At 40.6% G+C, this 21,256-nt stretch overlaps 1 protein-coding gene and 1 long non-coding RNA gene across 10 annotated transcripts in view; one reads left to right on the forward strand and one right to left on the reverse strand.

Annotated features, from left to right (window-relative positions):
- The first annotated feature begins 505 nt into the window (after positions 1 to 505).
- Positions 506 to 21,256, forward strand: part of GRIK2 (glutamate ionotropic receptor kainate type subunit 2) — a 742,533-nt gene continuing 721,782 nt past the window's right edge. For 2 of the 9 annotated variants that reach the window (XM_025294639.2, XM_025294642.2), the window contains exons 1-2: positions 506 to 755; positions 5,871 to 6,275. In XM_025294639.2, coding sequence (XP_025150424.1) covers positions 6,161 to 6,275 — 115 coding nt within the window. In that variant the 5' untranslated portion in view covers positions 506 to 755; positions 5,871 to 6,160. The other 7 variants (XM_025294643.2, XM_025294644.2, XM_025294641.2 and 4 more) reach the window with 6 other exon arrangements.
- LOC123327709 lies at positions 10,298 to 11,590 on the reverse strand. Its single transcript, XR_006542388.1, has 2 exons — positions 11,412 to 11,590; positions 10,298 to 10,660 (listed from the first exon to the last, which is right to left on the reverse strand). It is a non-coding gene; the product is annotated as an uncharacterized LOC123327709 (long non-coding RNA).

A 21,256-nucleotide genomic window follows, 5' to 3' on the forward strand; every position in this document is an offset into this window, starting at 1 on the left:
GGAGGCAGGGAGATGGGCGCCGTGACGGCAGGTACCCGTACGGTACCCGGGGGAAGCCCATTGGTAGGGTGCACTTGAGGTGGAGGTGGGGGTGAAGCGCAGGTCAAGTTTTTTCTCATAGGGAAATGACAAAAGTTGGACTAAGAGGGCCACTTTGGAGACTACTAGCTTGCTCCCCAAATCCTGGCAGCAGAGTAGATCCGTTGCTATGGTTTCGGAGAGGTATAAAAGCCACCACCCAGAACAAAACGCGCGCGAGCTCCTTCTACCTGTTGTCTACCACCCAGGGCCAGGCAAATCCCTTGGCGATTTGCATCACTCCCTAACCAAGCATCACGTTTCCAGGCGCCCCATCTGAGTAGGCAGGCGTATACGGTGGGGGAAGTCCAGGCCGGGGAGTTCATTATGTCCAAGTGTGTGTGCGCGCCCAGAATTTTCTCACCTTAGCTCCTACGGTCCAGGGGCGAGCGCTGCGCCCTGGTGGCCGCGGCGGCCCGGAGCGTGTAGGGACCGCGGGGAATAGAGCGCGGCGCCTTTAAAGCAAGAGGCGAGGAACCCCCGCCAGGAGGCGTGTCTGTCTCCGCCGCCGCCGCGGCTCCGAGGTCTTCGTCTCCGCCGCCGCCGTCACTCGCGCTCGGCGCCCGCGGCTGCGCTGCTCTGTCCGGGAACCGGGGACTTCCCGCCCGACCTCCTCCGGCTGCTCCTCCCCGAGGACCACCCCTCCCCCTCCCCGCCCGCCTCACCCCCAGCGAAAGGTAAGGGCTTCCCTCGGGTGGGCTCCGCTCCGGGCTGCCTCCGGAGACGTCTGTTCCCACGAGGACAGGAGAGACCCGGGGTGGGCGAGGGGCATTTTCCGCCTGGAAAGGAAGAAGGCGCGGTGGAGCCCGGTGCTCTCTGGGCACCCGCTGGACCGACTAGCTGCGAGTGGCTTTGTCCCGCTCGCCTCAGCCAATTCCCGTCAAGGATGCAACTGGCTCGGTTGGCTGCAGGCGCTCACGTTCTCCCCATAAAATAATTTAATAAGTGGACGTGTCAGGAAGTGGCCTCAGCTACTGGGACTCACGCGAGGCGAAGAGAGACAGATGGCAAGAAGCTGTGTGTCCGCCTGCGGGTCTGACCAACTCCCCAGCCTCCCTTCCATCCGCCCATTCATCTATTAACCCTGCTCCTTAGTTCGGTGCTGAGGAAGTATACAGACATTCATTTTAACCGGTGCCAGTACTAAGAGCCTCTGAAAAAAACTCGGAGAGTGTCCCATTAGGGTGAGGGGAGTGGTGTTGCCAGGGTGGATCATAAACGTCAAGAACTTTTAATGACTCTCATTCTCTGATATTTTTACTTTCAAAGAGTTCTTTACTAAACCAGGGGACCTAGCTGAGGCACCTTAGAAAATGATTTCCAATTTAGGGACTAGGAGAGGTTGGAAAACTTAACTACTACTATCCTGATGGTAACGCACAGATTATCTTCTCTCATTTCTTCATCTGCATGCTGTAAGTATCATGTCATCAGAAATTACCTTATGGATTGATGGTTATTTTAATTTCACAACAGATCATGATTCATTTGAATCTTAGTTTGTAGTTTAGCTGCTGAAGATAGGCACTGATATTTCAATCTTGATTTGTATAAGTTCATTACCTTGTAACTTTTTATATAAATCATTCCTGTAACAACCAAAGCAGCTTCCAGTGGCCCTAGGAATTTATTAAACAAACAAAATGAAACACACAGAGGGAAGGTGTTAGGCAAATAAATGATACTAGAAATCTTACCTGTTTTCTTCTATTTAAACCCATTAAAGATTACACAGTTCTGAAATTTTTTAAAAAGGTTTCAGGTCATGTGAATCTATTCCAATTCAATTTCTTAATTAAGATACACTTCTTTTCTCATCTAAAAATTAATTAAGCTCTAAATGTCATTAATCATCAATGCAGCAGAATGTTGGTGTAACAGCTGAAATGTGTTCAGAATCACAAGGGATTGCATAGCATAGCACTCATAGGAAGGGTGAAGTGCAAATATGCAACAGTGTGGTTTTAACTGATATCAGCTCTGACATTATTCTCTGGCACCTCTAATGCCATGGATGAACAGGCTGTTTATTTTAGCTTAGCTGCAATACAACAGGCCACATGCATGGAAGAATAGGTCAGGTGTTACTATAAGATGAGGGTTTTCAAATGTCACATATCAGCAGGACTTCAGTGACAAGTCAAGTGGAATTCTTAGAAAAAAATTCCATGTGAAAAATGAAATATAGATATAACATGAAAGAACCTTTGAAAAACACCTTTGAAATTCAAGTTATCCTGGGATATGTATTTGCTATTTCTTGCAAAAGGTAGAGGCATTGTCTTTTAAAACCTTGTGCTGTAAGGATTATTACACATTTGTACATGCCCCAGCAGGTGGCAGCTAACTAGAATAAGATTCATTTTCACTGGGAGAATAGAAAACTAAAATTGCTTCTCAAGTAATAGTGCCCAAGAATAAGAGGTCATTAGTGTCAGTAAATATAAAAATAGAGTAAAAGATGAAGCTAATGGCTTTTTGTTGTTGTTTTTGGAACAAGCTCTGGGTGAACATGGAATGCATTTTGTTCTTTGCTAATTTATCATGGGCTTGATATCCTTCATGTCAGCCTTCTAGCTGTGCGGTTTCTTTTTTCTTTTCTTTTTTGGGCTTACTTTTAGGCACAGCTGCTCTGTGTGTGTGTGTGTGTGTGTGTGTGTGTGCATTTGCAGTTTGTCATCACTGCTTTGACCTTGGAACCTACAGAGCTTTGGCTCCTGGAAGTAAAGGTTGCCATATGATTAAAATGAGAAAAAAGCAATCAAAACCATGGAATAAGGTGTATGAACCTCAGAATTACTAAATATATATGATTGTCTAACACCACTAGGGTTTTTTTTTTTCTTTTGAGGAGCAAATTACAAATTTAAAAGAAGAGTTCAATATGATCAGTAAATACTATATAATGACTCTATCAATCCTTCATATAGACCCAAAATTATGATGCATGGTATCAGTATTGTGGAGAAACTTGTAATAACTTCAGAATTGCCATACCACATCTTCTACACCCTCAAATCATTTTGTTCTAATATTGGGGAGGTAATTTTAGGGGTTTTATTGTTGTTGTTGTTTTTGCCCCGGGAGTGAGTGAAGTTTAATGAGAAAGAATGACAATTAGTCTGATAACCCTGTAACAGATGGAAATCTGAAGGTGACGAATTCTAAAGCGATAACTAATTATACATTTTAGAAATGTCTTTAGCCACTGAACACTGACAGAATTATTCAATATTCTGAATTTTGGTGGTCTCTCAGGCAACTTTCTGTACTGAGAAACAAGTAGTTTAGTGCTCATGAGGGGACTCACGGTTAATGTAAATGAATGGCTTTTGTAGTAGTATGCTTTGGAAAGGGATGGCTATTGGCACATCCTGGATATGCTAAGCAATCCCCATTAAGTCACACTGAAATATACACACAACACAGTTGACAAAATAGTCTTCTTGACAATGTGAACAATGTAATAATTCAAGCTCCCAGAATCTGTATAGTAGAAATATGCACACTGTCGCTTCCAATGGAACATTACCCATTCAATATACTACTTTCACTGTACTGCTCCAAAAGAAATCCACGTCTGGAGCGCTGTCCGCGGTACTGAAGAAAGGTCGTCTCTTGTCTTGCAGAAGTTCAATTGGACAGGTGGAGTTGCTGTCTGTGGTGTTGAAATCTTTCAGATTAGCTGATGGATGTAAATGAACCTAATTTAGCATATGTGCAAAATTGGTTCTTTGGGGACCAATTAATGGTAAGAAGATTTTGCGATAGACTTTTTACTGCCTAATTTACTATGTAAGAACTTCATGAATCTGGAAGCTTGATCTTTCAGTACAGCTAGACACCCAATAAATAATCTCACAAAACCTAAATAGTTTCGAATGCTAGTTTTAAGTAGAAAAGTTACAACTGTAATATCAAATGCCATTATGTTAACAGAATATATGAACAAGGAGTTATGGTACATTTTGTTTTCTCAAGTTCCATTAAATGCTAACTATACTGCAAAACTGCAGTATTTTGATTAGCCACATCAAAACGTACTATTTTTAGGTAGAAGATATCAATTATATTGACATAAAAAATAAGAATATTTATTTTTGCCCTGGCGATCATTATTATCTCTCCTAGGATCAAAAAGAAAAAGGGCAAATAGAATGGAATAAATGAGACAGCAAATACAAGACAGGGCATGTTGGGCTGTACATGCTTTACAAGAGATATTTTAAACATGGACTGAAGGAGTCGCTAGATACCCTTGGTTTTAGCACAAGGTGTTCCCTTTAAAGTGCTCAAATAGTCAGATTATTTGATTGAATTGCCTGCTACACTGCAGAACTAGCCATTCATGATATTTATTTTTGACACTGCAGATATGCCTCCATTTAAAAAAAAAAAAATCAATGCCCACCTAATGCCTTTGCAGAATGTAGGTTTATTTTCAGATCAGCATTTTATACTAGCTTAAGAAAAATAGATTTAAGAAATCTTGCTATCTAGAAGAAATACTTCTCATATCACTCATTTAAAAATTAGGTATTCTTCAAATATGATATGATCTGATAACTTTTTCATAAGGGTTAACATTATGTCCTCTTAGTTGGTTATGAAAAAGATATTACTTTTAAGATACAGTTTCAGCAATTTGCCTTTTGGGCTTCCTATCACTTAAAAATATTAATATATAGTAATATATTTATCACTGTCCAATTTATTTTCACTTACTAATGTAACTATTATGGTTGGATATTTTACCTATATGCATCACAGAGGACAGCTAAAATACAAAAGAAAATATAATTATGTACTTTTTTCCTTGAATAAATTGTGAAAGCCAAGACAACAGTCACTGTCTGGGGACTCTGATTAATCTGATCAGAACACTAGAAAATAAGGCATTTTCAGACAAAACCATGACACTCAATGCCATTTAAGCTACAATTCCATATTTCATGTCTTCAAGAAAAAGATATTCAGAAAATCAAAGTGAGAAGAAATTTGGGCATAAATTATTGAAGCCTTTGGAGTTTGCTGCACCTTTTCAAATATCATTGTATTTTAATATATTCACAATTATTTTAAGATAAGGCAAAAAATGGGTGGGGAAATACGATTCCTTCATTTTATTTCAACATTTCCTCCCTAAAAGTCCACTTGCAGAAATGTATTTTTATTACTGGGTAGTAATCAAAGGATGTCTCACTCAAGTTTTTAAAGACTATCTTTGCCTCTGCAATAGTATTTCAATCTATATTAATGCCTAGGCAAAATTCTAAAAGTATAAAAAGACCTTTGTTCAGCCTAAAAACAAGTTACATTTGCAGTAAATTTCTCTGTTTTAGACCACTTCTTTATTCACAACTCCTAGGCAAAGTGACTTTCACTTAGGTTGTCATTTATTAAAATTCATCAGTTGATGTAGGAAGTCCACTTGCATAGCTCAGTCACTATCTTAGTAAAGACTTTTACTGGAAATAAAAGCACTTGTTTTTCCCCACGTAAATAAATCCAACTTCCTCCTTGCAACTCAAGGTGGGCGACCAGACTGGTTGCATAATAGATATTGGGAAGCTCACTGGCAGGAAGCCTTAAGAGGCAAGCAGCTATCTCAATTTTTCTCACTTAATCTTGGCTTCACGTCAGAAGCTGTGCAGCAGTGCAGTGGAATAGGGCCTGGCGAAACCTTTGCGAGCAAAGCGCCTTTTGTGTTGGGACCGTGGATCGCTCCCGGCGCCTCGGCGGTTTCCAAGGCTGGATTTCCTATTGATTTTCCTCCTCCTCTGCTTCCCCAGGCTCGCGCGGCCGGACATTGTGGGTGTGCGTGCTGGCTTTCTCCCGGATGCTCCCCGACTAACATGGATGTCCCACCATCCCTTGCAGTGGAAGGTTGCTCCTTGGCGCAGTGAGTGAAGAACATGCAGCGATTGCTAATGGGTTTGGGAAGCGGAGACTCCTTCCTCTCTGTGACCATGCCGTGATCGTGTCTGCGGCCACCACTCGACGCATCCTCATTCCTACCCAAACCGGGAGCCTAACGCTAGATCGGGGAAGTGGGTGCTGCGCGTGTGGACACAGAAACACCATGAAGATTATTTCCCCGGTTCTAAGTAATCCAGTCTTCAGGCGCACCATTAAACTCCTGCTCTGTTTACTGTGGATTGGATATTCTCAAGGAACCACACATGTATTAAGATTTGGTAAGATTCCCCATCCCTCTCCATTGCCGGCTCAGAGGCAGCCGGATGTAAACAGGCGTGTTGGCTCTGCTAGGCGGGTGGGCTCGGTGCATTTCGACCTGTTCCCTGCTCCGAGGCTTTCCGAGGTTTGAAAGGACCCACTTGTGCTTTTCATTTCATTTATTTCCCCCCTTTTTATTAAAAAAAAAAAATAGCCGCGGGAGGATGCGGCGAGTGTCAGTGTGTGGTAGTGGTCGCTGCGTTACCTCCCCATGGTAGCCAGTGTCAGAGTCGGTAATGACGCTGGGGGTACGGCCACCACCGCTGCTCCCGCTTGTCTCCCCGGGAGCCTCCGGGCTTGGCTTGCAGCTCCTTCCCCAAGAACGTGAGCGGCTGGGGCTACACGCCTCTCAGATTGCCCCAGCTGTTGAGTTAATATCTGGTAACTCTTTGGCAAGTTGGCGCCTGTCCGCTTCCGCGTGGGTCCTGGACAGGTCCGCAAGTGAAGGGCGCTAATCTTTTTGATTTGTCATCAGAGAGAGCCTTTTCGGTTAATCTCTCCATTTTCTCAATGCCTGGTGCCTTTATGGATACGCGGAGCTTTAAAAAATACAGTTGTAAGGTTGAAGGTACTTAACACAGGGAGGCTGCTGTTTGAGTGAAATAGCGTCATAAGGAAGGGTTTCTGTCTGTTTTTAAGTTGTGAGTCTTCTCACATCTTGCTCGCTGTGCCTCCCGAACTAATACATGATAAACAGTGATGATAAAGGCCGAGGGAATCTGTATATGGGAGCCTAAGTCTGCACCTTTATTTCACTTGTAGCATGATTTAAACAAAAAAGAAAAAGCTAAAATGGCAATTGTATATTAGGGGAATCCATTGTTTTTCTTAAGGAATCAGGTTTCTTTAGGGCTCAAAGGAAAATCTAAACATGAGACTCCAGTGGAAAGGTTGGCCAGAAGATTTACTTGGAGGAAATGAAGCGTGGGCAACACTCAGCCTCTCTCCACTGGCCAATGGAGTTTCAGTAGAACTAGTCAGGAAAAGTTTCCTTAAGTAGATAAGAGCCAGAGAAGAGAAAGCCAACAGGGTAAAGGCTCCCACTGTGGACACCTCTTCTGACACTTCAAGTGGATTTAGACCAAAGAGTGCAGGAAACCATATAATCCTGAGTATGTGTCTTTGAGATAAAAGCAGATACATTAAGTCACTCAAATTTAAATCAAAGAGTGATTGCCTGCATTTCCCATTATGTCAGCAGCATCTTGTCTGTTTCTTATACGCTTTTTCTATAATGATAAAATTTATCATCTATCTGGGGCTTTGTGGAACCTGGGTAGGAATGCTTTCACATACCGAGAAAGGGAACCCTTCCTTCCCTCCCCCACCAATACATAGACACACCTGGAGCCCACAGGACTGATAATGAAAAAAGACAATAAGTGGATTCCTACTGTTGTAGTTTTCCTGCTTTCTGCATGCCTTTAGATGGTACTTAAGCACGTTGCTCTTAGCAACAAGAGTCCACAGGAATGCTTGTTTCTTTGGATGAAATTAAATGGGTCCCTGTATCATTGGAAACGTGTGTGTGTTCAGTTGCTCTGCTTCAAGCATTGTAAGTGCCACAGTTTGGTAGTTTTGCCCAATATTTTGAGTAGTACAACCTACTTATTTGGAATACCGAGGTGTCTTCTGAACTGTGTTTGTGAATGAGTGTCTTAGTGTGTTTGAGGGCTAAGGGGGGGGGGGGTAGAAGAAAGCTGGGAGCCAGAAAACGACCACCAATACTCTAAAGATTTAATTATTGCTGCTCTGGTCTTGCAGCATAATATTTGCTGAATCATTAGATTGTTACATTCGCTGATCATTTCATATCTTCATATTAAAAATCTTGGCGACTGTAGCAGACTGTGTAGCAGCTTTCCAAAAGAGCTGACGCACACACAAAAATACATTTTCCTAGACCAGTGCTTACTAAGAATGTCCGTAAGAAATAGGGGAGTAGGAAAACACCTTCACACCTATGCCTTGCTACCTTAAACCAACTGACCAGTTTCTAGATAACCTGTTATTTTCTCCATTAACTTCAAACATCTTCCACGCGGAGATCCATTTTCTTTGGTTTGTGACTCGAGTGGTGAAGGATTGTGTACATTATAACCATTGGAACATTTCCCTGATGGAGATATTTTGATGCAGTGGCGGGAGTTTTATTTTCTTCTGGGAAAAACCTGTTCTGAATGAAGTGGAGGTTGGTTGCGCGCATATGAGCCACTCTTGAGAAATGTTATTTTCAACTTCAGCTGAAAAGGTGAACCAGAGGCTCACCGCTGGCCCGGAGCCTTGGAAGGGAAGGGGGTTGACTCGCTAGTGGAGCAGCTGCCTCTGGGGCGCGGGTGAGGAGGTGGCCTCCAGCCTCTTCCCCCTCCGACCCTGGTGTGGCCTCTGCCAGCCGCTCGGCGCCTCTGCAGCGGCACTATGGCAACGGCGGGCCCAGTTCGGCTACCGCCCCATCCTCAGACCCCTTTCCCGTAGGTGGTGGAAAACCACCTTCGTGGGCTCTAAGCAGTCCTTTCCCGGTTTTCCCCGTTCCCGCTATGACGGTGACTTGACCCTGCGTCCTCCTACCAACGGGTGTGGATAGGGGAGCAGCTTAGGGTACTGACTGCTACTTGCCGAGTCCCTCGCTACCCCCGCCCATCTTCTGGATGGACGATCAGTCTCTCGCTCGCTCTCTGTCTTTCTCACAAACACACTCGCTCGCGCGCCGACAAATGCACTCTCGGGAGGCACGTCCACCACTCTGGCACAATGACTCCTCTTTGGTTCCCAGGAAAACTTCCTGCAGTCGTGTGCGCCAGCGCCTGTATCCCGGCGCCCCCTCCCCCTCGCCTGACCTGGGGCTGCACACCCGGGCCTGCTTCTCCGAAGATGCTTTGCAAACACTTCTGGGGGACCGTCTCCCGAGCGCCGACTCCAGGTAGCTTTCCCGAAGCTTTCGGGCAGCCCGGAGCGATGGGGGAGCAACCTGAGGATCAGCCTAGGGTCAGCTCCTCGCCCGTGGGCGGGCCGGCGTTGCGCCTCGGGTGGGTCTTGGCGGATTCCCCTCCCAAGATCTTGGTTTGGCCCAGCCTGCCTTCTCCAGGGCGGCCACCCAGCGGGCGCGTGTACACGGTGGAGCTTGCACAGTTAGAGGGTTAGTTTCCCCGCTCCAGGTTAGGTCGAACGTTCCGGGGTCGGCGTTTCCATGCGCGGAACTGCCACGCCCCCGTGGGCCCTCTCTGGTGCGCTTCGGCCCCGCAGCCGGCGGCGGGGGCGGGCGATGTAAACGAGGCACCTTTGTCTCCCCGCAGCTGCGGCCCGGCCCAGCCGGCGGTTGGAGGGGCGCAGGCGGCATCCTTCCGTCCCCGGGGGCTTGGGCCCCACTGCCTCGTTCTCCCGAAGTGACAGTGGCTCGGAGGTACTTGAAGGTTTCTTTTGTTACTTTCGCCACCCTCTCTTCCGGGTCCGCTCGACCTCTGCTCCCCGGAAAGCAAGGGGAGGAGTAGAAGCCAGCTCGGGATTGGGCTCCGCGCAGGGCTAGCAGTCCCGCCCGGAGTGTGGGGGGAAGGGAGCTTTGGTATCCTCTTTAAGGAATCAATACGCAAACCATCACTTGTTTGGGATCTTTGAGGTCGAGTTGATCACATTCCTTATCTGAAATGGCATTTCGAATGCCAAGAACGAAAACGTGAACCCAAACTTTCTCCCAAACTCGTGGGCAGCTTCTCCAAGACTTTTCTAGGAAGAGCTGAGCTGGTTTGTGGTAAGCCACTAATTCCCTTCAGATGTCGACCTAGCTTTTCTCTTTGGCGTGTCAGTAGGGCGGCTTTCTTAAAAGGCTTTCCCAGGTGAGGTCTTCCCAGGACGCGCTGGAACTTCTTGGCACACTGTGCGCTGGCCCTGCATCCATGCACACGCGTAGCTTCTTCCTTGTGTCCAGGCCGAAGGTGAAGGCCGCCAGCTCAGGGACAGCCCAGGTTATAAAGCCCACAGGGTGAGAGGGAACGGAATGGGTTCCTATGGAAATCCCCCTACTTAGTGGCTAGTTCATGTGCTCCCAGATATAATAATTAGCAGCAGATGTACTACATCATAGAGGAGTGTAAGCGAATTGGCAGGGCTTGGAAGCTGCCACTCTCTACAAGTTCTTTGAAAGAGATTTTTCTTCCTTTGGGAGGTGAGGTGGGCGGGAGGGAGGAGTGGCCTTACATCTGGAAGCTGGAAAACTGGCTCTTGGGAGGCGGGGATGGGGGAGTAACAGCGGCTACTGAGTGAAACAGATAAAGCCCGAACACCTGCTCAGCTGAGCTCTGGAAAGCAGGGGAGGGGAATCTTTCCAAGAATCGCCAACACTACTGCCGCACTAAAAAGAAGAAGAAAAAAAAAAATCTGTTTTTGACATAAGTTCCCACTTATTCTTAAAGCTTCAAAGAATAGCTCTGATGTGATCCATCAACGGAGGCACACTCATTTCAGAAAATGACTTTGAAAAATGATCTTTCCGTCCTCTAGAAATAGCACCCCTTCTCCACCCAGACACATGGAACTCAACACGTTTTCTGGCGTTGTGAGGTTGTCTTTACGCAGGGGTTTGTATGTCAGTAGGCATTTCTCCAGACAGACCACCTTTTGCTTTTTAACTTAAGTGTCATTGCAGTGTGTTCATTCCCTGAATTCTCAAATGACACTGTTTCAACATTTACTCAGCACAGGGAAGTTAATGCTCCCACACAAAGGAGGAGCGTAATATAGACCAAGCATGGGATGCATCATTGATTATCAGGGCCTTTTCAAGTCTATTCACCTTTAAATAAAGGGTTGCCTATGATAATGATGCCATAATCTCTGATTTTCTTTTAATTATGAAAATTTCTGATAAAGAAGATGGCTTATTCTTTTGTGGTAGAAAGTTAAGTGAGAGAAATTTATTTTCCTTCTGTTCTTAGATTTTACTGTGTTATTTTAGCTCCAGTTCCATTTATTCCCTGGAAATTATCGATGTCCATTTTGACATATCAGAATAGAAAGTAGTTTACTGTCTTTGAACTGTACTATCCTTACATCACTACATCATTAATCAGCATTAAATCATTAATCTACTGCATCCATAATACCTAGGGTTTCTGAAAGATCCTCGGTTTTCCTCTGTAGGATGGTCTGAAATATTGAAATGGAATTGTTGATTGTTTTGCATTTGGGTGGTGAAGCTTTATCTTCTAAATGGGTTTTCAATTTGTAATCCAGTTCTCAAGGTACTAGAATTGCTTCAAATGAAACTTAAACCTTAAATCTTAGCATGAATGGTAAGGTCAAAAGCCCTTGAAAGGGAAGGAAGTAGGTGCTCATCATCCTTATTGACTGGTCTAGATTAAACACTGAAGAGGAAGATTTCAGTCTGATAACGTCATAAGGCTTCCTGTTTTTCCTTGCTGCTTCTGCTGACAATTTTGTAAGGTAATTAAATTGGCTGATTGAAGTCAGGGGTGGTCATGGGGTGATAAAGACCATTTGGATTTAATGGAATTTAAAACAACAGAGCACTGAACACAACTCTTACCGAACAAGAATTTTAATGGCCCATTCTGGGTGCTGACTAAATAGAACGCCCTTAACAAGTTTAATCGAAAGGGCAAGGCAGATTAGCTCTATATAGTCTTTATAGTTGAAGATTGTGGAGTTAAAATTGTACCTTTAAAAGACTCATTAATGCATTTTCAAGATTTAATGTAGGTTAAATAAGCTTTCTTCAGACCTTCACCATGTACTGTGAACCTAGGTTTAGGACCAAGTTTTAATAAGGAAATACCTTTAAGAGCTCACTTTATAAATGGAACTATATGTGTTTTTTATTTCAAAAGTAAAAGACATTTAAAATTCTTTGAGAGGATCCAGGGTGTTGAGGGTAAGTGATGATGAATCCTTTCTTTTCACTAACTGAAAAGAACAAATTTGACTTTTCTTTAAACTTTTTTTTTTTCTTTAAACAGAACTTATCTGTACTAGAGAAACTGCAAAAATAATTAAAAAAAAAAAGTTCTTCTGCAGTTTCAGTGGAGTCCTGGATACTTGACCTTGGTTTTATACTATCTTTTTAATCCTTCCCTTGTTTTTCTTAATGAAACTTCTCTGTTCAGGTTACCAAACTTTAGTGTATTCAGGTTCCTTCTGCCCCTGAAAAGGACAGTTCTTTGGTTTACATTGAGAACAGGTTTAGTGACAGTCCTATGGTGAAAGTCAAGCCTCAGTCTCTTATGAGATTGTCCCTTCCAACTGCTTCTTCTTGCCTTGTGAAATTGTCTTCCCAAAGTTGCCTGTTCCTTTGATTATTCCAGAAAAACCTGAAACCCAAGTTTTTACTTAAAAATCTCCCCAATTTAGATTGTACATATTTTTAAAAAAAATTGTTTAAAAAATTCCAAGTTGACCAAACCAAAAGCACTCAGCTAGATGGGAGGTGGCCTCAGAGTCACCAGTTTTCACCCTCCTGCCTACTCCACATTCCCACTCATTCATCCCTGAATTACTGGCTTATTTGTCTCCTGCCTCATACCTTTAGAGCCAAACATTTCATATTGCTGTATTTTCAAAGTGACAATTAGCTTATCAGATAAAACTAATATGGTAAAACTGAGTGGGAGGTTAGAGAAGACCCTTAAAATTTTTCTGCAGGATTTTTCGTTTTCCATTTTATTTTTATATTTGGGCTTTGAGGCGCCTCTCCATTTACCACAACATTCAAATATAGCATTTCCCTATTGATTGATTTGAGCCCTTCATTTTTTTAATTAAAACTAAACATTCTTTTAATAGAGACAGGTGACAGCAGAGCTATGTGTAAAGATCTAAAAGGATCTGGGGAGGTTGTGGGGTTCAGATATTTTCCCCACTGATACATGTAATTCTATCTATCAGTCTTTCTTTTTGGTTTAGCATTTGCCCTCTCCCATGGCCTTGTTTTAAGATAAGTATATTATGGACGGGAGAGCACATGGTCCCTAGACTGTAAAGTTAGGATGAGTTTATTAGATCAATCGATTCTGTCTGTGGCAGAGATGCTCCGATACAAAAGAGAATTCCAGGTGCCTAAGGGAGTGCTGAGTGATTAGCACTGATGTGAAGGGGAGGCTGAAAAAAGAGGGAAGTCAAATACTGTCTGATACACAGTCATTTTTAGATTAATGCCAGACATCTCGGTGTATTGTAAATTGATTGTTTTGCTTGTATTAGTCCAAATCTTTGAGCATATGCAATGGTTTTAAATAAGATGTCAATGATATTCTTATATTGGCATATTTCCTCCCAGTGAAAAGGATCTTTAAATGCTTTTCACACCCTTTTAAATCAACAAGGCACTTTACCATCATTGAGCTAAAGCAAGTGTTTGGAAGGTGTTGCCTCTAATTCCCATTTCTGTCTACAGCTCTGCCTCACTCTTGAGTCCTCGACCTATTACAATGGAAATATTGCTCAGCTAAAGTGATCAAATAAGCAAAGCAGATGTTAAAGAAAAGTTCTGCTTCAGTGTCACCATAGGCATTTGTCAACATTATTTTATGTTGTTTTTTATATCCCACTTATCTTTTTAGCAACAAATGCTTCTGTATTGTTTATTATACCTTTTAGTGAATTCAGCCCCCCCTCCTTTGTTCAGAAGAAATGAAATGAAAACTCTCTCAAGATGAAGGAAGACTATAGAATCGTATAATATCTGAGCCAAAGGGGTCTTTAGAGATCAGGTCTGGTATCCAAGGTTTAGACGTGAGTTGCCAACAGCAATGAAATCGCTTGTTCTGGTCACAGCTAGTTAATGTTAAATTTTAGATCAAAACGTGAATATCCTGACTGCCGGATAAGTAATGTTTTTCAGTGAATTATGCTATTTTTCTAGGGTTGCCTCTGACTCTCTTTGCTTTGTATCAGTTTTAGGAAGAGTTACTGGTTCCTGTCACTTCCCCAAGACTTTTGCCTGTTTTGTTTCTTCTAAATTTTCTTTCAAATAACAGTCTCCCATGAGTTATTCATTTTCTGTATCTCTTTCTATAGCTCCTTCCATCCCCTTCTCCCATACCTGCCAAAGTCGAAGTCATCTTCTTCCTTGTCCAGAACTTTCACCACACCATTTATTTAGCAAATAATAATTGAGTACATATGACGTACCAGGCAAATATCAATAGAAGTCTAAGATCCAGATTCTGACCTCAAAGATTTTGTAATCCCATTAAAGAGAAAAGACATATACATATTAAAGTGTCATTTGAGTGATACAGAAAATATATACAATAGTTGTTTAAAGGAGATTTCTATAGGTTTGTATTTTTAAAGGCGGGATGAGATGCTGGCTGAAACCTGTTAAAGGAAAAAAAAAAAGTGTGATAGGGAAGAAGAGAGGGAAATGTATCATTGGCAGAAGACTCAGAACAAGAAAATAATTTAGGCAGAAGTTAAGAAGGTGAGCTTTGGGACAAGGAATAGACTGGCCTTGTCACAGGATAGATAAGGCCTTGCTTTTTCAGAGCTTTAATATTTAGGTTACAGGGTTTGTACTCCTATTTGTTACTCCTAGAAAGCAATTGAAGTGAAAGGATGGGCTTGACTTGGTCTGCAACGCAGTCAAGTGGTTTCTCAGTCTGCGGCTTACATTTTATGAAGAAGAAGTAGATCTCTTTTCTCTGTGTTATTGAAATGAAAGCAAAGAACCCACCCTCGTCCTTGATCATTGAAGTTTTGAAAAAATTCTTTGCCTGGGATCACGAGTACTTCTTAAGTGAAATTCTGAAATGAAATAAAGGGATATCTTTTTAACACATGGCCATATCAAATGATTAAGCAGAGAAAAGTTTCATTAATCTAAGGGAGATGCATTGGAAGCCACCTTAAAAGTACCATTAGCATCTTTGAGGAATATAGTATATTGTCTCCAAGGTATTCATAGTGTTTCTAATTCTAAGAGATTTCCTTTACTGAAATTATATATATGTGTGTGTGTGTGTGTGTGTGTGTGTGTAATCATTGTATCATTTTATACAATATAAAATTATCAGAATTTAAAATTAAATTAAAATTGAAAGCAATTTTAGTAGAATGCGTTCATTGTAGTGATAGTTTCTAATTCTACATGAACTCAGGACCCCAGATCTGTTTGAATTATGAATTTTACTTTTTACTTTGTCATCTAGTGAAAAATAATTAAATCTCACTAGGCCTTGATTTATGTTTCTGTAGAATGGGTACTTGGTTTCCATCTAACTTCCAAGGATAATATTGGAATTAACAGAAAGATGCATAGAACCCTGGGCTTATTGGTAGAAAAGGACTTTGGGGACTGAGGATGTAGTCATTCATTTACTGTGTATGCGTAGAGCAAAGTCAAATTTGTTATTACTCATGTGCATTTCATTCAACTTCTTAAACTGTGCATAAAATGTTTGTGATAGTCTGTCTTTTCTAAGACTTCCTTGCATTGCACCTGAAGTGATCATAAACATGTTTAAAAGGTTTATTGACTTTTAGAACCAACTTTCTACTATGTTGGTAGTTAGATAGAAGAGAAAGTCCACAATTTCTCTTTTCATTTTTGTATATCAGGCATTTAATTGGCATTATCCAATGTCCACAATAAAAGTAGGAAATAAGTTACCACTAAAAGCAAAAATGGCTCAGCTGGTAAAGAATCCCCTGCAGTGTGGGAGACCTGGGTTCGATCCCTGGGTTGGGAAGATCCCCTGAAGAAGGGAAGGCTACCCACTCCAGCATTCTGGTCTACAGAATTCCATGGACTGCATAGTCCATGGGGTCACAAAGAGTCAGACACGACTGAGCAACTTTCACTTTCTTTCACTTAAAAGCCAAAATATTGTAATAAGCAAAGAAATTATGTTAAATCCAGTGGTTTAAGATTAGTTCACTTTTCCACAGCTGCGTATTTTTTCTCGTTTATGTTTCAAAACATTTTCTGAAAAGCTGTGCCTGCTTTTATGTATACTTAATTTTTTTTCCTTCTTTTAGCTATTATTCATGTTTTGTAGATACACAAACTTTTAGCTATTATTCATGTTTTGTAGAACTTTTAGCTATTATTCATGTTTTGTGATACACAAGTGACTGTACTTGATCTATTTGGAGCAGTGATTCTCAGCTGACAGGAGTGGAATAAAGGAGGGGCGATCTCAAAATTTTATGATAACCTAAAGGAAGAATGGACTGAATGCAGGTTGAAAAATGTCTTAAGTCTTGTTTGTGTGTTTTCTGGAAGCACATCTGCATGGTAGTGGAAATGATGCTGGAGTATGTGAAGTTGCAGTTGAATTCCTGCTTCTGGTGGGTGAAGGACTGAGCACTATTCTATTCTGTAACCTTTCCCTGAGGGTTCTGTGTTGATCTGTTAGGAAGCCTGCCTGGAGAATAGGGCTGATGTTTCAATCACTCATCCTCAGCTTGTTCTCTAAGATGCATTTCTCTTCCTCTTGCTGTTCCATGCATCAGCTGTCCTTTTAAAAATCTGGATCGTTTTGTCTCCTCCAAAGGGTCTATCTTAGATGGGGATTCTGCACAATAAATTCAAGCATTGGCAAGGAAATTTGATCAGATAAATGATTCCCAAATCTTGTTTCACATTTAAGAATTTAATAATAATAATAATAATTTTAAACATTTAATAATTTAAACTCTTGATTCCCAAACCTGGAGATACTGTGATTTAAAATGTTTCATTTTCCACAACCGCATAGTTTCACAACTGGATAGTTGTGCTTTCACTTTTAAAAATACATTTTTAAAGAAAACTCTTAAGGGATACACTAAACACACACACACACACAAAATAAAACTCCCAGGCAGGTAGAAAATCAATCACTGAGCTAGATAATCCTAAAGAGATTTTAACCTTAAAATTTATAATTCCTCTGTTTATAGTGGGTGGGTACATCAACTTTCTGGATTGGTAATCAATAATCATGACTAGGCTGTGAAAAACAGTGAGTGAATTTTGTAGATAAGGGTGCGGCTTGGATATTTTATCATTCCTTGCAGAACACACACAGTGTTGGGCTCTCAGCACACCACGGATGGGCTGACTGATCCTTTAAAACATAAGCATTTAGAATATTCACATTCACATAACCAACCCCACAGCCCAAAGGGATCTTAAGCAGGTGTTGTTTTACAAATAATGTCTACGATGATGAATAGTTGTGGGACCTTTCCCCCTCAACCTCCTACTAAAGTCATCCCTAACAGATCCTTTTAAAATTTTGTTTTCACAAAATCTATCAGAAAAACATTGTAGCAGGCATCTGTTCTAGTTAAGAAGACCCTAACTCAGTTGTCATGAATGAGTACATGGAAATGACCCAGAATCTGGGCAGAAAATAGAGCCTAGCCTAGATGGTGTTCATTAGAAATCTCTTGGACTAAACTACATCCACCCTTACCCCACCTTCCCATTGCTGTGACTATACTGTCCGTGTCATTGTTAGGTCATGGTGCCAAGAGCTGAAATCTGTACACTGCTTTTGGAATGAAACCAGAGTGCTTGTATATTTGTTTCAGGTGGACATTGTCAATTATATACGTTTCTTTAGTATTAAAACTGATAATATTTGTATCTGTCCAAATTATTGGTAACTAAGAGCTTTTCATATTAATTACCAATTAGGTAAGACACAAGTTTATTACATATATTCCAATAATTTAAATTGCAATATGGGAGACTTTATACAGAATTATTATAGGAGATACCTTATTGATGGTACCATTAATAGTAGCACAATTATAAATTGGTTAGAGATTTTAAAGTATTGAAATCATCATAATTAAATGCTAATGATAATTTTAGGATATGGATTGGGGAAGCTCATTGAGTTAACTTTAGTATTCCTCAGAAGTTTGTATTTGGACTTAGCTGTGTTTGTCACTATATGTTTAAATATTGTCAATTATTTTAATTAATGGAAACATGTAATTTCAAAAACTTGTATTTGGTGGTGTGTAGTTCTCTGGAAGAAGAATGAAAAACCCTTTTATATGATATGAATTTCACAGATTTTGTTGTTGTTGTTATCTAATTTTTTTTAAATTTAAGTATAGTTGGTTTACAATGCTGTGTTAGTTTCAGGTGTACAGCAAAGTGATTCAGTTTTACATTTGTATATGTATATTATTTTTCAGGTTATTTTCCTTTATGAGTTATTATATTGCTCCTTATATAGTGTTATACAATAGGTCCTTGTTTATTTTATATACAGTAGTGTGCATTTGTTAAACCAAAACTTCTAATTTATCCATTGCTTCCCTTTGGTAACTATAAGTTTATTTTCTATGTCTGTGAGTCTATTTCTGTTTTGTAAATAAATGTCATATGATATCACTTATATGTGGAATCTGAAAAAAATGATATAAATGAAATTATTTACAAAACAGAAATAGAATAGGTTTTCATATGTATATTTATACAATTATAAGTCTAGAATTATTCTGTCTTTAATCTTTCCATTTGTGGAGTATAAATATATATATATATATACACACACACACAGGATATGAAAAAATGCATATGGTAGATAATAATACATTTATATTTATTCAAGGATACTCATTTATTGGCTTTAAATAGGGGTTTCTGACTTGACTAAACTCGACAGCCACAAGAAAGTGATAAGGGAAGTGAACTGCTCAAAGTTCTTTGAATTTTGTACATCTTTTATTGCCTAGCAGGTCACCAAACTACATTAGCATTTTGAATATAAACAAGGATAGAATCTTAGCTAAGATTTCAAAGTACCATATTTTCTAAGTGAAGTGTGGATAGAATTTTAACGCTGAAATTTGTTTATTGTTCTCTTGTACTGTGTATGTTATAAGGGCACTGAACTTGAATACAAAAAATTCACTACATATTAGTAAGAAAAAGCTGTATTTAGTATAAGTAATCTCTCTCTTTTGGTGCTATTGTTCAAGAAAGAGATAAAGCTAAACTTGTTTATCAGAAAATAAAGTAATGCTTTATACTGTAATTGTAAGGAGGAAGCCAAAAGCTTCCTATCAACTCTTTCAATTTTGCTTCCATTTTTGATTCAGATATTCAACAAATATTTATTCAGCATTGGTATCTAATCCAGTTCTTCGATTATTGACATAATACAGTAATGAAAAGTGAGATATAACTGAAGCTTCAAAATATGAAAATTTCCCCCAAATATAGTTATTACAAAATACATTATGTGGAGGTTCCTACTGATACTGTTTTTTTTTTCTTATAGGCAGCAAGATCTATATTTTTAAAACTCTGTACTATAGGCTGTGTTTCAATATTTTATCTCCTTACCTTGTTAATTTTGAAGAATCCACTGTATTGACTTTAGGAAATTCGGGACTTCCCAGGTGGCACAGTGGTAAAGAGCTCACCTGCCAATGCAGAAAATGCAAGAGATGTGAGTTTGATCCCTGGGTCGGGAACATCCTCTGGGTAGGAAATGGGAATCCACTCCAGTATTCTTTGTCTGGGAAATTCCATGGACAGATGAACCTGGTGGGCTACAGTCCATGGGGTTGCAAGGACTCAGACATGACTGAGCACACACACACAAAGAAATTCACATTTAGTTTGATATAACTTACCAAAATGTATACGCTTGGAGATTTTTTTTTTTTTGCTAATATTTAGAGTTTGTATTTTAATATATATCCTGTAATCTATTGCCTATTTGTAATAAATACCTTGGTATTTAATTCTGTACTTGTACAAGCAACCAGTAATCCTATTTGTTATTTTTTCATTCATTCATTCTTTGAATCATTCATTTAGCAAACATTTCACTGCTTACCTTATGCCATTGGCTTTAGGACGCTAAGAAGTTCAAAGTCTCTGCATCAGGACTTCTTTGGCGGTCCAGTGGTTAAGACTCTGTGCTTGCACTGCAGAGGGCATTGGTTCAATCCCTTATCAGGAAGCTAAGATCCTGCATGCCATGGACACGTCCAAAAAAAAAAAAAAAAGTCTATGTAGATCTCATATTCTACAGGTATAGGTAGCCACCTAAAAGAAAATTGCAAAGCGATGTGACAAATACACACAGTAACATGTAAATACATAATCTAACATGAAGAGAGGAATCTGACTACATCTGCAGGGAAAGATTTCTAAAACCTGTTGTTTGCATCTTTCATTAAGACTTGTGGTCTACTAAGGCATTTACTAGGGCTTCCCTGGTGGCTCAGGGAGTAAACCGTCTCCCTGCAATGTGGGAAACCTGGGTTTGATCCCTGGGTTGGGAAGATCCCCTCGAGAAGGCAGTGGCAACCCACTCCAGTTTTCTTTCCTGGAGAATCCCATGGATGGAGGAGCCTGGTTGTCTACAGTCCATGGGGTTGAAAAGAGTCAGACACGACTGAGTGACTTCACTCACTCACTCAAGGCATTTACTTGGACATTCCATTCTTGATATTAGCTTAGCTATTAGAGTGGCTGTGCTGTATGTGTTCCTTCTCTCCACTGCTCCATCAGAAGTCTTCAGCTGGTCTGGGTCTCTTGTCTCAAATCATAGTGATGCCATTAATGTTTTTCATATATATATATATATATATATATATATATACACACACACACACACACACACACGTATATACTTACATATATATGCATGACACTTACACATACACATTTGTGTGTGTGTGTGTATATATATATAGAGAGAGAGAGGGAGAGAGAGAGAACTAGTATAAATTAAGTGTTTCAGTACTATATTAGTTAGAATGTGGATTCAGTAACATAAACTTCACCCTACCTTCTAGAAAGACAAAACTAAATGAGAGATATTCTCTTGGCTCTCACATACAAGTCAGGGATGGCATGGTGGATCTGCCATGCCATCTGCAGCCTGCTGGGGTCTGTGTTACTTCCAGCTGTCTCTTCTGGCATCTATATCTGGCATCTGGTGTGGCCTTTCTCATAGTCTAGCCATCT

This window comes from Bubalus bubalis, chromosome 10 (genome assembly GCF_019923935.1).
Source record: "Bubalus bubalis isolate 160015118507 breed Murrah chromosome 10, NDDB_SH_1, whole genome shotgun sequence".
In the NCBI taxonomy this organism is placed as follows: Eukaryota; Metazoa; Chordata; class Mammalia; order Artiodactyla; family Bovidae; genus Bubalus; species Bubalus bubalis.